The 16,442-nt window shown below is 37.6% G+C and overlaps 1 protein-coding gene across 3 annotated transcripts in view; it reads left to right on the top strand.

Moving 5' to 3' along the window:
- Positions 1 to 1,690: 1,690 nt before the first annotated feature.
- The window catches only part of LOC131430300 (epidermal growth factor receptor substrate 15-like 1), a 37,900-nt gene continuing 23,148 nt past the window's right edge, over positions 1,691 to 16,442 (top strand). The window contains exons 1-10 of one of the 3 annotated variants that reach the window (XM_058595162.1): positions 1,691 to 1,768; positions 2,240 to 2,284; positions 3,049 to 3,285; positions 3,352 to 4,206; positions 4,270 to 4,419; positions 4,486 to 4,575; positions 5,204 to 5,245; positions 11,605 to 12,228; positions 12,302 to 12,484; positions 12,560 to 12,661. In XM_058595162.1, coding sequence (XP_058451145.1) covers positions 1,751 to 1,768; positions 2,240 to 2,284; positions 3,049 to 3,285; positions 3,352 to 4,206; positions 4,270 to 4,419; positions 4,486 to 4,575; positions 5,204 to 5,245; positions 11,605 to 12,228; positions 12,302 to 12,484; positions 12,560 to 12,661 — 2,346 coding nt within the window. In that variant the 5' untranslated portion in view covers positions 1,691 to 1,750. Of the gene's footprint in view, positions 1,769 to 1,799; positions 2,285 to 3,048; positions 3,286 to 3,351; positions 4,207 to 4,269; positions 4,420 to 4,485; positions 4,576 to 5,203; positions 5,246 to 11,604; positions 12,229 to 12,301; positions 12,485 to 12,559; positions 12,662 to 16,442 lie in introns of those variants that run through there. The other 2 variants (XM_058595163.1, XM_058595161.1) reach the window with 2 other exon arrangements.

Genomic DNA, 16,442 nt, shown 5'->3' on the forward strand with positions numbered 1-16,442 from the left:
GTTTAATTCTGATCAAAATATTATGGTTTTCCAAGACCTAAATAGAGATGGTTTTGATTTCAGTTATTTTATCGAAAAAACATACTACATACTTGATTATACCTTTCTTCTCGAATTTACTGCAGTATTCGGTCATTGTTACAATGAGTAACAAATTATGTAAAACTACCGATTTGATGAGAAATCAGAACTCATAATTCGAAAGTTAAATGTCTCCACTGACTATTAGAATAGCCGTCGTATGAAAAATTGTTACCAAGACTATAATTAGCCTACTAAGAAAAAATCATGCGCATCTCCCACGCATCGTAGATCTTCCGGTAATTAGATCCCTGGTAAAAAACGTACACCTCTATCAAAGTGTGAATAATATGATAATGAATACTCAAGTGCGTTTCCAGCATCAGGTATTACATCACAACGTTTTTACTATATTGGCGGCATAACAAGATAAGGTGAGTAAATCAACTCTTTTCAATTGCACACACTTTGACGAAATTTGAACAGCCGAGTGCTCGGCCAACAATAAAACAACGGAAATTCTCGGTAATTTTATTTGACAGATAATTTGCTTTTACGTAGATTTTGGGATTCGAGAAAACTATAAATTACCGATATCTTCGTCGATTTTGGAAACAAATCACCGAAATTATCGGTGTTCAAGCATGTGAGCTAATGCCGAGATTTTGAGCAATTAATTAAAATGAAATTTTCAATATAAAATGACCATTCCAGTTAAAACTCGTTATCATTGATTTATATATTTCAACATTATGTTAACTGTTGAACTAATTGGCTAGGAAATGCAAAATAAGAAAAAATATGTCCCATGAAGAAAATATTAGCAAACATATATGCCGTAGAATGAATGCACTTTTATGTTATTCAAAGTAGAGAACACAATTCGATTTTCCGCAGAAAATCAGATTCCGGCTACAATGAAAGTAATGGCTCAATGAAACATTGAATATTTAAAGAAATATATCATACCGGAATCCAATCAATTTCATGCAGTAGATGTCTGGGGGTTTTCTTGTCACGAATAATCGTCGAATATTGAACGAATTCGTTCTTAATATCACGAAACTACATTTGGATTCATTTTTTTTTGCAACTAATTCCTCATGCACTTTGATGAATCACCGAATTTCGGTTGTCTAAAAGTTGTTTACCAAGATTTCGGTAAGTTGATGTCATTAATTTGCTGATTTCGGCAAAACGACCAATTGCTGGAAAAAAACGATAATTTACAAAACCGAATATCAGTAAAACATTTTGATTTGCCGAGAAATCGGAAATAATAAACCGAGAATTTTAGAAAAAGCTATCTTAGCCGAAATAAAATATCGCATTGGCGTTCGTTTTCAGCATCTTTTTTCGCCGAGATCAAAATTAAGTTTTAAGTGTGCAGGTTTTTTTTCTCCAAAATTACTGACGGGCGAGGAATGCATCTCAGACGGTAACCCTATAGTGCCTTCAACCAGCATAGGCTAGCATAGGCACTCAAGGTAACTGTCTTTCAATGAGCGCCGAGTCAAAAAAAAACGCAGGAATTGATAAGTTTTGATACACTTTTGCTGCATTTATTTCATTAATTTTCTTAGTGTCGAAAGTAGCAGTTCGGTCGATGAGGCATGCATGAGTGTTTTCTCTCTTCCCCGACGCCAGCGCCATTCATTCGCACCATTTCGTGACGGTCATCGCTTGCATCATCACGCAGCAAAATCCAATATTTTCAGAAGAGTTGAAAATGCCTGATATTTTGAAGGTAAAATTGTTTCACTGGTTTCGTTGTTAATTCGCATGAAAATCATTCCGATAGTGAAATCGTTTTGTGTGTCGTCCGCGGAATCTCAAGAATGCGATCGATTTAGAATGAAATTGGCGTGAATTAGTGATTTATTGGAAACTTTTCGCTCTTATCAGAAGTCCTAAGTCGCAGGCAGGAAGAGAAAAAATTCCTCCGTTTGACATTTCTATCGGACGGGAGTCTCAATCGAAATCGAAGTCGTTTGAGGATTTATTTTCCAATAGACCGATTTCAGGCACTTAATTCAAGTGGATTAGTTTGCTTTGATTTTGTTCATATTTTTGGATTTTCTGGGAGTGTTTTGTTTTCTTTGAAAGTTTCTACATGATCGCGTTACGTGGTTGATATTTTGCTGTTTTTGTTTTGTGACGTTCCTGAGACGCTGATAAAATGACAGATCGTTGTTTTGATCAAGTGAATTCTTTACAGATCGCTGGTGATCACATCCTAATATACGAAGCGTACTATAAACAGGTAGGTGTAGTTCGATCCATCAAAATGTTGAATATTTGGCATGAGAAAAAAATATCGTAAGAATATTGTTACGTTAGGGAGTGCAGAAACCAGAGAGCATGAGAGTATCCGCACATGAGAGAGTAGCACTTATGTGATTCTGTAGTATTTTGTCTGCTCTATCACGTTGAATCCCCACCCACACTGCCACTAGCATTAAATTTTATGTTCCTTGCTAACGCATCTACCAGGGATGCCATAAGAATCACAGTTTTGAAAATTACTAGAAAATAAAAGTTAGATATCTGATAGATTTAGTTTTGGCATAATGCATCAGACATGTGTTCAAGCATCAATCAGAACTCTATTCGTCTTGAGTGTTTGTAGTATGCCATGACCGACTCTAAAATTGCCTAGCAACCTCGAAAAATTGGATGAAAACAATTGGAACTAGATTAAATGAAGAATATTGAAATGTGAAAATAATTCTATTCAAGAATGAATGATACTGGTAATACCTTGCAACACTTGTCCGTCTACTCACATTTTACGTGAGAGAACCTTCAATGAATCCCGAAACAAAAATCAATAATACTTGTTATTCTTGTTTTATACACACTTCGTATCCTTCTCTGTTTAATACACCGTGTATTCATTGAGGAATATTACCATTGAAATTTGATTTCATGTAACTTTCTCTCTCTCTCTCTCTTCTGTTTATTACCTCACGTGCACTATCTACTGCTTTAAATGTACTAATATTGTGCTTGTTTTTTTTTTCTTAGCTCGATCCCAAAGAGACCAATGAGATCGGTGCACTCGATGCAGCCAAATTTCTCAAAAAATCCGGATTAAGCGATGTTGTCCTCAGCCGAATATGGGACCAGTCCGATCCCAGCGGCCGAGGATTTCTTTCAAAGGAAGGTTTTTTTGTAGCATTGAAATTGATCGGACTGGCACAAGAAGGCTCCGAATTTAACATGAAAAACATCTACAACGAACTGCCGAAACCACCAAAAGTGGTATGTTTCCTATCAATGATGAATAGATAAAAGTGAATAGTTAAAACCCCCAATTCAATTTTACAGGGAGACTTACCGAAGGTTCCGGCTCAGGTCAAACTAGTTGCCACAGAGAACAGCGATTGGTCTATCAAGCCAGAAAAAAAGCAACAGTACGAGCAATTGTTCGAGTCACTTGGGCCCATGAATGGTTTGCTTCCCGGGGCTAAAGTACGCAACACTTTGATGAATTCCAAGCTACCAGTCGATACACTCGGTCGCATTTGGGATCTGGCAGACCAGGATCGCGATGGCAGTCTCGACAGGCATGAATTCTGTGTCGCAATGCATTTGGTGTACGAAGCACTAGACAAACGAGCCATTCCAGCAACTTTGCCACCACAGTTACAACGCAATGCGTCTAATATTGCCAATAATAATAATAATAACGGGTTTGATGCGTTTGGAAGTGGCGACGGCGGTTTCGTAGCAAACTTCCCCACAGATATTGCACCTCCGCCAATAGTTCCTCCCCTTCCAGCGGTTGCCAGAGCAACACCACCGATCATTCCACCAGCACCTTTGGTTCCACTGATTCCATCAGGGACCGATGCTACAATTTCAAATAATGCTTGGGTAGTGACAACCCTGGAACGATGTCGCTTTGAGGAGATATTCAACAAAAGTGATACCGATCGTGATGGGCTAGTCTCTGGACACGAGATCAAAGAGGTGTTTCTCCAGTCGGGTCTACCTCAAGGTGTGCTGGCGCTTATCTGGGCTCTGTGCGATACTAATCAAATTGGTAAACTCCGGATGGAGGAATTCTGCCTTGCTATGTGGCTTGTAGAACGAGCAAAAAAGGGAATTGATCCGCCAGAGGTACTGGCACCGAACATGGTTCCTCCCAGTTTGAGGAAGAACTCGATGGTAGCACCACCGGTAAGTGCTTTAATTGTAATTTATTTGAGACAGCTGAGTACAATTTTTTTTCACCACCGAAAGGAACCCAAACCGACGTACAGTAATCCCGAGTTAGAAATGATATCTAAAGAAATCGAGGAACTGGCCAAGGAGCGCCGACTGCTGGAACAGGAAGTCGCCCAGAAAGAAGCTGATGTTCGAATAAAGAATGGAGAAATGAAAAGTTTACAGGTAACATCCCGGACTAACCTTGGAACGTATGTCTGCAGATCTAATCATGTATTTTCCTATTTCTAGAGCGAGTTGGACACACTGACAGCGACACTGAAGCAGTTGGAGAATCAAAAAGGTGAAGCTCAGAAGCGACTCGACGATCTCAAAAACCAGGTTAGTGATACCTTGCTCCCATCGATATTTGATTCTATACTCAAGAATCTTTGCCAGTTTATGATTTGGTAGATTTCATTTATTTTACTTCTATTATAATCTCTACCCTTTCCTGAGAATATTCAAATTAGTTTGAATAACAAAGATGCGCCGACTAACAACCAACAATAATCGATCGTATCTTTATGAAATAACTAACCAAACACATTAGCAACTAAAATCTCTAACAGCATGGAATATGAGCTTTGATTTCCGATTAAAAACATTGATTTTCAGCCGCGTCGAGAACAGGTTGCTTGCAGTGACTAGTATCAGCTCGTTGATAGTAGTTGATGCCTGTTTGAAGAAAACTTTGTACACTTACTCGCCAATCCTGCTTTGCTGCATGATTGAACAGACTAAAGTTTCTTTCTGACTGTCTTTATTTTTCCAACCCTAACTGTTACGTTTCCCTACGGTGTGCGTGTTCTTTTTTTTTTATTTCGGGTAACTATATCTAACCGGTGCGGCGTTGCAATTAACATCGGGTGTGTTGACATTGAAACAACAACAACAACAATGCTATGCGCTACAAACATTGCATCTTGTGATGATACCTTTCTTATCAACCGTACTCAAATCACTGTAGAAAGTTACGGTAGATACTGCCATTGCTAGTGCCCGAGAGCAGGTTAGTTTTAGCTTTATTTTGATTTTTCTGTCGTAGTTTTTTGTTTTGTTTTTTTTTTCTCTATCTCTGTATTGTTTCTTTCCTTCGTTGAGTTTTAAGTTATGAATAGTTTGTGCATTCTAGCTTTCGACAAACTGCGTTTATGATTTCAGATTATATTGTTGTATGAATTTCGGTACTGTTTCAGTTCAATTAGTTTTAGAAGAACAAATGTATAAATAATTGAAACCATCGATTGCTTGTTTTTTTTCTCTCGTAAAATGATATATTTTTTTTGTTATGATATATTTTCCTCTATATTTTTGAAATTGTGAATATTTTAGATCATCTCTCGCCTTTGTATTCGATTCAGCACCGGCAAAATTCCGTGCACGGACGCTAATCGGTATTCAATGCGTTAACTTGGAAAGGAGTAAATAGACCTTTATGTTAATTTTAACATTAAAATGAAATATTTAGATATTCAGCTATTAAGGAAATTAGTAGAGTCTTGAGTAAAAGATTTACAGTTTAAAAAAGCAAGTAGTCGCTCAAACTTGTACATTTACTACTAAAACGGATGACATTTACTACTAAAATGGATTACTACTAAAGCTTCGACATCATCACTCTGTACGAGTTTTTCTCAAGCGAAATATTCAAGTTTGTTTTTCTCAAGCAAAAAGCTCTATCAAATCGATTGCAGATAGATGCAATAATCGGAAACTCATTATACCGTCTACGTTTCATTTTTTTTAACAGTTTTAAGATAAATTTTGATCTTAACTCCCGAACCAGGTCAAAGGCGGCCGACCAACATCATTCTATATTATGTTCAAAACTCCGGCGATACAATTACGAAATATTATATTGTCACTTATTTTTCTTGAAAATAGTTAAACCGGTTTCCAGTATCCAGTGCTGGTGATTGCCGATAATTTGGCAGAGAGCGGCTCGATATTTTTCAAGATTGTATACAACATCATCAATCTGGTAGATGGTGCTACAAGAACTTGTTGCCTCTCAATGCATGAACCGTGAAAGATTTTTTTACATTTCTTCCCTCCACCTTATACTATGAGTATTTCACGGCCTTTACCAAAAATAGATACAGTTTTGCAATGATCGGCGTTGTGTAGAATTTACCAAGAGAGAATCGCAAGTTGACAATTATCGCAGTAAATCGAATCGATGATTCGATTGATGATTCTCAAACTAGGTTTCACAAACATTTTCATAGACACAACTTATACAAAGGTTATACGCACATATTTAGATTATGCGGCAATAGGAAAATGCTTCTATCGCAATTATCAATTGCACATATAGAAACGGATCGCGAAACGAGAATAAGCGACCGTTTGTTGCTTCAGAGAGAATCCCCACAGCAGCGTGCTAACTCGTGATGCTCAGACAGGTCATTGAGAGAAATTCACTCTCGCACTGGTGTCCATTCTATGTTGAATGAACCATGCCGGTTTTTTGTTGCTGAGATGATATCCCTCTTTCTTTGATGACACTGATTGAATCAAGTGAAGAGTTGCTAGAGAGCGTTCTTTGATACGATAAAAGCCATCCTTGCATGCGAATGAAATTATGTAATGAAAACCGCTAAAATGTTACCGCTAAGACGGGACTTGAACCCGCATCTAACTCCTAACCGTGAAAATTGTTTTACCAATTCAACTACCCTGCATATGAAAATACATGAAGAAATAGCCCAATTGATTCGAAAAACCTAGCATGCCTCGCTTTACTTGGCCACCACAGCATTCAATTATAGTTCTATTCCTATGGAAACACATCAAACAAAAAATCAATACACACACCACATCACGCGTTTATCTTCACTTCAACTTTGCCATCCGACGCTCATTTGAGATTTGCAGGGTAGTTCAATCGGTAAAACAATTTTTCCGGTTAGAAGTAAGCTACGGGCTCGAGCCCCGTCTCTGCGGTAACAGTTCAACTACCTTTTACATTAAATTCAAATATTCAGATGTTCAGTCCTTAAGGAAATGAAAAAAATTAAATAGTCGCTGAAATTTTCTACATATTCTATCAAAACGAACGATTTCTTCGTCATTATCGCTCTATACGTTTAAAAAGATCACGTTATCTGTTATACAATTTGAATGACCTAATGGTTAAAACCTCTATAATCGAAACAAAAAAATTAACAATAGAAATAACCGCACGTAACGAATTACCATGTTTTAATCCAATTATTTTTGTGATGTTCTCTTACAAAGATCCTGAATTTCATCTGTATCCGACCTCCGGTTCCAGAATTACAGGGTGTAAAAAATAAATATGTCACTTATTTTTCTCGAAGATGGTTAAACCGGTTTCCAACAGATTCGGATGTGAGGGCCTAATATCACGTAAAAGTTCAGATCCTGGTTCCGGGTCCGGAGATAAAGGGTGATTAGTGCCAAAATATTAATTTCAACAGTATTTTTCATAAGTGACGTAGTGATGAAAAATTGTCTAAAAAATATCTATAGAGTACAGATCGTGACAGACGATGACCAAATAAACTTTTTTCAGTTATATCAGTATTCAGTTTCTGGTACTGTGAACACCGAAAATAGTGAACAAAATCTTTAAACTAAAACGCACTCCGATTTCTTAAAGATAGCTTTTCATAAATTTAGAAACAAATAAAAGGTGAAATGGGTGACTTCGGTTACACCGGTTTACGAATTCCGATTCCAGAGGTACCGAAAGTAGTGGTATTTAGGCGAGAGCACGTGAGAGCGATTCATGCGAGTAGAATGTGGTGCACTCGAACCAGCTTCTTTAAACACAAGCGCACCCTCAAAGTCTGTCTATTCGACATAGAAGGAGGAGAAGTGCGCTTTCCTTTTTGTGCGGTGTTCGCCGGCTGCATCCTCAGTGTAGGCATGAAACTTACACGCTGGTATCATTCTAGTGAAATGCCATCACTGTTTGTATTGTTTTGATGAAACACGGTTTGAGGGGCGGGTACGGTCTAACACTTTTGAAAAATCATTTATTATTTTCTTCATATTTTCTTATAGTCAAATATTTCGAGAATTTTCTGTGAAATTTTCAAGAATATTGGAACGAAACTCTGGAAGTTATGGACCCTTATCTATGGCTATCTCATTCTACGAAGAAGCAAGAGCTCGGCGCACAGGCCCAAGATTTCTACTTCGATTGACTTCAAAACTTGACAAAACATTCTTGAAATGTTTCGTTATAATAAATTATAAAAGAAAAAATATAATGTTTGAAAATGTTAGACCCTAAGGGCTCCCTGGAGTAATTAATTGTTTCCATTAATTTTATAGACAAAAACCTTTAAACGCGTTTTCCTCGAAAGCAGGTTTTGAAAGACCGTGTCCGTCGTCATTCAAAAACTACTGCACCAATTTTTTTCAAATTTTCTTTTTCGGTGTTTGTTACTTTGGGGAGGTTTAACAGCTCATGAAAAATCGTAGTTTTCACATTGAACAACCACCAAAAACTCAACAAATTAAAAAAAAATCAAACAGAAACGTTGGGGTCTAGAAAAACCTCTACTCTAATTATGCTGCGTTCATTTGTTCACTTCTGATTAGTCTGCGCTGAGATGCAGTGGACACCGCAAATCATGATTTTTAAGAAGCGTTCTCAAAAATACCTCTTCACCGACTGACTCGTAACATTATTTAGGGATCTAAATACTGAACCTGAATTTTGGACGTGGATTCTGGAACTGAATTTCAATTTTTCAAAAATTCTGATTCAAAAGGCAGTTCGAGAAATCTGATTCAGAAGTAAGTCAGTTCCAGAATCAAAATTCAGTTTCAGAATCCAGAATTCAATGTTCAGAATGTAATACCAGAATTCATTTACAGAATTCCGCTTCTGAATCCAGGTTCAGAATTCAGTTTCTAAATTTAGTTCCAGAATTCTGATCCACAATTCGGTTTCAGAATTCAGGTCTTGAATTTAATTTCAGAATCCAGCTTAAAAATTGAGGTTCAGAATTCAGTTTCCGAAATAAGTTCTGAAATTAAATGTCAGAAACTCGGATCAAAATTCATCTCCAGAACTGAACTGAAAATTTAGAACTAAATTCTGAGCTTGAACCTGGGGATTGAATTCTGAACTCTGGATCTGAATTCTGAAATTGAACTCTAGAGCAGAATCCTGGAGCTGCTAGTTTCTGGAATTGAATTTAGGAACAGAATTCTAAACCTTGGTTATGCACCTAGATTCTAGAACTGAATTCTGATTTTCGATTCGAAACATGGATTTTGCATCTGAATTCGGGAAATGGATTGTTTAACTGAATCGTGGAATCTGGAACTGAGTTCTGGGGACCAGGAATCAAGATTCTGGAATTGTCTTGCTCAGTTAACGGCGCGGACTAAAATAAATGAAACGTGTTAAATTCTCACCTTTTTTACCTGACAGGTAGGTATAGTGAGAATGATACGTCGTAGACTACATTAAAACCGTCGTCCGAGCACGAGAAAGGCAAACACGCATCAGGAGTTTACCTCTATGGTTTACTGGAAGTTTTATCGTGAATTGTTGATCATCGATATATTCAAGTTAATGAAATTTGATAACGATCTATGAGAACATTAGATCTACCATATGAATTTAAGTTTAAGGATAACAGCCAGAGCAACGTGCCACTTGAGCCGATTTGTGCTAATTCGTGGCTGAGAAAATCGGTGAATTTATCTTCTAGAACATCGAGTGCACATTTTTGTTTCAATATACACATATCAATTTCGCAATTTCGATGAATTGTTTCGAATGGTTTGCAGCATTCAGCTCTCCGGGCCTTGCTTTAAATGTCGGTTTTTACAATGATTTCATAGCCTTTCTGTATGATAACGGTTAAAATAGCTTAAACAGAACCAACAGTTCACTGTTGAACTACAACACCAAACCATATTCATCCTTTTAGACAGCCCCAGAGTTGCAGTTTGTCACGTCGAATGACCTTGACAGACTGAATAAAATCATCGTCAACTGTAATCTGTACTGTAAAGGGGATTGTCCAATGAGACACTCGCTAGTTCTATGACCAAGTAGAAGTGTACTCAGTCAAAGACAGGCGACTCTTTTTGTTTTTTCTCTAATTCTCCTATTCCCTGTTGAAGTAAAAAAAAAAACAAAAAGAATATTAACATACACATATATCAATAAAGTTTATTATTCTTTGTGAAAACTTGAAGCAAATCAGACTTGAAGTTTATTGGAGTAATCGAATATATTTCAACATTTACGCTTTTCGATTATCATTTAGTCGGGGACGGGTATAGCGTGATGGGTTAGTCGATGCCTTTCACGCAGCCCATCTGGGTTTGATTCCCAACCCCGCACATAGGGTCAGAAAGTTTTTCTGGCCCGAAGAGGCGAATGACCTTAAGGTTAAAATCTCTATAATTGAAACAAAATCAAAAAAAAATATTTAGTCATATCAAGCAGTGACAGACGATAATATCAATTGCATCAGCAATCAATGAGCGTCCTGAAGAATGAAATATCGAGATAATTTTAGATTTGTCATACCGGCACTCCGACACTCAATACATGGTGATTTTGGAGCCTGGTTGGCAGCTGTCAAGTGACATAAGCTATCCAATCTTTATCGTACAATGTTGCTAGTTGATAGTGACAGTTACAGCTCTGGACAGCGCAACACGTTCCTTTTGTCTAATTTTACTTTTACCAGAGGAAGCGATCACATCTCAGACTCCTAGGACATCATGGGATAATAACATATGAACACATTTTGACGACCCTAAATGCAGTAAAATAAATATTCTAATAAAATCAGTTCATTTACGAACTAGTTCTTATACGTATAACAAAAAGTTGAAAAAATTAAGGATAAAATAATTGTATATCAAAACAATACTCATAAATGCGGCTCATTTTCGAGTCCGATTAAATTTAACTGAAATCATAAACGCACACTTAAACCACATTCGATTGGGCGGTAATAATCTATTGTTTGGTTAGTTATATCTGCTATGAATTATGAAATGTTCACGTCGAAATGTATTCGCCAACGTTTTCAATCTAAAAAAAAACTGTGTTGTTGGCATTGTTAGAATCGCATCTTGAATTTAATTGGTTGGATCCTCTCGTCTCCCTATAGATTCATATTTTATTATTCTCATTTAATTTCGTTTTACTTCGATTGCGAAACCGCCCATTCGTGTGTCAATTGAGACGAAACGAATGCCATTCTGTTCTGTATTTTCCTCTGCCTATGTCTGTATGTTTGTACCAATAATTGGGTTTAGTGGGTAACGTTCTGGCTTCTGGAGAAGGAATAAAAATATAAATGTCCTATATTTCCCCTTTGTGGACAACACAATAACTTTCTTCTATACTCGCAAAAGGTGAATAAAATTCGCGATCAGTGCCAGAAGCAGGAGGCAACCCTCAAAGAACAGGAAGGCGAGCTGGATTCCCGCCGTTCAGAGTTGCAAAAGTTGAAAGATGAAGAGCAGGCGCTCGAGAGGGAATATAATTCCGGCACCAAAGATGTGGATCGCCTAACATCGCAGCTGCAGGATACGCAGATCGAGATCAGTCAGGTCAAGGCGATGGTTACTCAGATTCAAGAGTACCAACGGCAGATGACCGATGCACTGGCCATGTTCCGCAATGCGATCGAAACTAACGATCCGGTACTGGTGTCGGATTATTCGCTTAAAATTGAACCCGAATTTAGAGAGGCTAAACAGGCCCTGGAAGAAAAAGAAGTAGAAAATGCTAACAAACGAGATCCTTTCGGAGATAATAAAGCGAACGGGTTCGCAGCCACGGATGGCGAAACAGGCTTCGGTGATGATTTCAAAACCAACGGATTTACCACACAGTTCGACACGAGTAACGGATTCCAAAGCACCGGTTTCGACGACGGTTTTACCAGTGCTTTCGATAACAAGAGCAGCGATCCCTTCGCTTCCTCCGCGGTCAGTGCCGATCCTTTTGCTGAATCGAAGGGTTCAGCACCTCAGGTAGTTTCTTTTTTTTTGTTTCGTATTCAAGCAAGAATTGTGTGCAAAATTAAATCTCTTTTCTCTATTTTAGCCCGCTAAGGATGAATTCGGTTGTGATCCGTTTGCCATATTACACGCACCAACCACCGCTAGTCAGATACTCAGTCCCAGTCCGAGTAAATCGGTGGCTCCACCGCGGCCCGAATCACCCAGCCCTGCACTGCCACCGAAGAAAGCAAAACAGCCTCCTCCAAGGCCTGCTCCTCCACGGCCACTGCAGGTTAGTATCTTGCGTCTAAGGATATTGTGCACTTCGTTCATTTCTTAATAATATTTACCATACATACACCTGCAGGGCCCTACACCGACGAAACCAGCACCGTCTGCAATGGACGCATTTGGCGACAGTAGTGGCGGCAGTTTTGCGAATTTCGCCGACTTCGACAATAAGGTGATTGTCAATAATCGTATTATCTATCGTGTTGGCACAAAACCTAGATGGACCTAAGTCGATTGTAGTGTAGCTTGGTTTAGTTTTTTTCTTTAGTTCGTTGGTGTTGCTCGCTAATGACCAAATATTGAATCCGTCGAGATTTTCATTTTTCCCGAATGCTGTTTCTGTCATTATATTCCTTTCACTAACATATTCACTTCCCTCTTTCTACACTTACTACCTTTAGTTCCTTAGTATCTATACTCACTGCATGGTATTATTTAGTGCAATAGTGGTCATCGAATCACCCGTAATCTAGTTTCTATGAACTAATAAACCAAATATTAACCATGTGTGTTTTATTTTATTTGTTTATTGTAGAAATATTTAACACTTTAACACTTAATTTTTGCAAAGTATTTTCCGACATAAAACTCATTATTTATTATTTGTAGCTTCTACTTGAAGCCCAGTATGGATTATTTATTAATTATTTCATGAAACTTGACTTATTAGTACTTATTAGTTGAGCTAGCACATCTGAGTCGAAGATGAAACATTAGAAAAACTGAAGAATGGGTTTATGATAATAATTACGATTTGATTAACAGCGGTTCACAAAAAGCCTATGTTAAGTTTCTGACAAAGTCGACGACTGGTTGTGGATGATGCCCAATAAGCTCACTATCAGCTAATCGATTACGTTTTTTATGCGTTTTGTCCTCGACTCATCAGTACATAGCAGTTCAAATTGAACCCATATAAAAATTACTTTTTAGTATCACGATTTTCTAATCTTATCAATAACCAGCATTGAATAGAATAACAAAGAGAGTCCAATGAATATCTGTGATCTGTGAACTAAATCTTCTCCAATTCGTTGATCTGCTCTGTCTTTACCTCTGCCTTGAAGATTTAGAAAGAACACGTTGTAGAAGATTTAACAAACCACCAGTGTGTGGTCGACGATATCTTATATTAATCTTATCTTCTGTATGATGGCATATCGCAAATAACATTCACAACTAACCTTACTAATCAACCGCTCTCCTACTATCACTTGCCGCTGAGATGTGTTAATTCTGCACGTTCAAGGTAGTCTCAATGTCAGAGCAATTCCACAGTTTGGATAATGTTTTTACTTAATATTATCAGTATCTAACGGGAAACAGATTGGAAAACTGACATATGAACATAATGATGTATGTAATGAAAACCGCGAAAAGGTTATCGCAGAGACGGGACTCGAACCCGTAGCTAACTCCTAACCGGGGAAATTTTTTACCAATTAAACTACCCTGCATATGAGGACACATGAAGAGAAAGTCCAATTGATTGGACGAAACTAAGAATGCTTCGCTGTACTTAGCCACCACGGTATTCACTTACAGTCCCGTATCGACGGAAACAAATTCAACAGAAAACACATACAATGATCACGAGTCTATTTCTACCCATCTATTTTTGCCGCACGATACTGATTCGAGACTTTTGTTTTTGTCTATTTCGCTATCTACGAGGAAATACACGATAGTTTCATCCACAATCGTCACTGCTGCTACCACGTTTGAGATCACACCGTGGTGGCTAAATACAGCGAAGCCTTCATGCCTTTCTCTTCATGTGTTTTCATATGCAGGGTAGTTTAATTGGTAAAACAATTTCCCCGGTTAGGAGTTAGCTACGGGTTCGAGTCCCGTCTCTGCGATAACATTTTCGCGGTTTTCATTACATACATCTTTATGTTCATATGTCAGTTTTCCAATCTGTTTCCCCGTTAGATACTGATAATATTAAAACTAGCTCAAGACGGCTCTACGTCTTAACAAAGACTAAAACAAATCGTTTTTACTTAGTTTGATTCTTGCTCCTTAAGGATACTCATTCGCAAATTCATTGATTACCTTGTTAAATTATTTTCTCATTTGGTAATGATAAATTTAATATGACGATATATTCATATAAACGCAAAAAAAATAGATTCTTAACATGCACCGTAGCGTTCGTATACAGATTACGATTTTTCGTGAAAATACAGCGCATAGGAATCTGTTTACTAAAAATTTCTGTGCGATAAATGCAAATCTTCGACTAATGCACTATAACACTTAAAATGTATTTTTATTATTTCGATTAGTAAACTTTTCCTATGTCAGGCACTTTGCGTTATGTTTAAGTTGCCACTTTTTAACGATTTCAGAAATACATATTGGATAGCACCATCGTTTCTATATAACTGATCCCCATTAAATTAAAATAAATCTTTTGAGGTTCTTTTTTATACAAATGAGTTTGTAATATAAGACATTAGCCTTACTTTAATATCTGCGGTAGATGTTATCCATCGGAAACGGCCCATCGGTCTAACAATTTTTGAATTAAGGACCGGAAAAAGCCCAAGAAGAGATCGTTCCAATTTTTGTTTGTTTGTTTGTTTCATTTTATTAGCGACTTTGACCGTTTCTGGTCATTCGCCGAACTTTCCAATTTTTGATTACCTATAATGAATTAGGCGGTTATCGAATGGTGTTACATTTGTTCTAAAAGGCGAGTAAGGTAGAATTTTCCAACCGTAATTGCCAGCTAGTTTATGTCCTTTTTTTGCAAAATGTGACCGAGCATTGTCGTGAAGGAAAATAACGAACTACTATCTCATGGCCGGTTTTTCCCGAGATCGCTTCAAATGAGTTAATTACGATCGATACATCGATTCTTTGCTGGTATGATCACTCGAAAGCAGTTCGCACTAAGCGCTATCCTTCTGGGTATATGCTGAGACATCAAATTTGTCAACTTATCCGACTTGGTTATGGATTGGAATCACTAATGACGATCAGTGCTGTAAAACTTCATTCAATTCAGTTGAAATCTGATGTTTGCATACACTCACAACCTTCGCTGTCGCACCAAATGGGTATCATCCCGTCCTTCATTCGTTTCTCTTTCTACCGAAGCTCAGTTTAACCACCGTCAGTTTATCTCTTGAAGAAACAGAATATCTCTTAAAATTGAATGAGAGAGCGACCTTCAAGTGAGGTTCATGTAAACATTCGAATTGGTTCAAGATAATGGATGAAAGGTAAACCAGTCATGATAGCTGAAATATCATTTACAAAATAAACATAAATTAAATGTTCCATCTTTCAGTTTTCATTTTTAATATTTCGAAACACATCTCAATGCATTTCAAACAGTCGAAATTATCGATTTTAACTTACTGGTGATAATTGAAAACTCAAATGAGAACCGCCACCCTCTATTTATCATTATGGTCGGATAGTGTTTTGGATATCGAGTTGATGTTTATGGCTATCCGTTCGCACTTGCTCACTACCCACAACTGAGCAAGCAAAACTTCAAGTGACTTGGTCCGGCTATTCAATTGACGATGAATTCTGGGAACTTTGGCAACAAAAGCAAAATGAATACGAAGGAATATGCTGACAGCCAACGACCATAAATTTCATTTTCATCGAATAATATTCGATTGAAATGAAATTTTACCGCACTGATGACAATACAATGCAAAAACAGCAACTTTTTATGCTGCTACAGCGAAATTTCGGAAATGAAATATCATTGTTCGATATTGCCTGGCTTCAACTAGTGCGGCACCTAATTTCTAACCTTTTCGAAGAGCCTCAATGTTTTGAAGGTGGTTTCCTGCGTAACGCACTATGGTACAGTTACGCTTTCTTGAAAATGGCACGGATTAGGTTACCTGCAACATCGCCAGTTTATCGTTTTTGAATGTCAGTTTTGCAATGACTGAGCGGAAACGATGTCCAGCCAGCGACTG

Source organism: Malaya genurostris, chromosome 2, assembly GCF_030247185.1.
Source record: "Malaya genurostris strain Urasoe2022 chromosome 2, Malgen_1.1, whole genome shotgun sequence".
NCBI classification, from domain to species: Eukaryota; Metazoa; Arthropoda; class Insecta; order Diptera; family Culicidae; genus Malaya; species Malaya genurostris.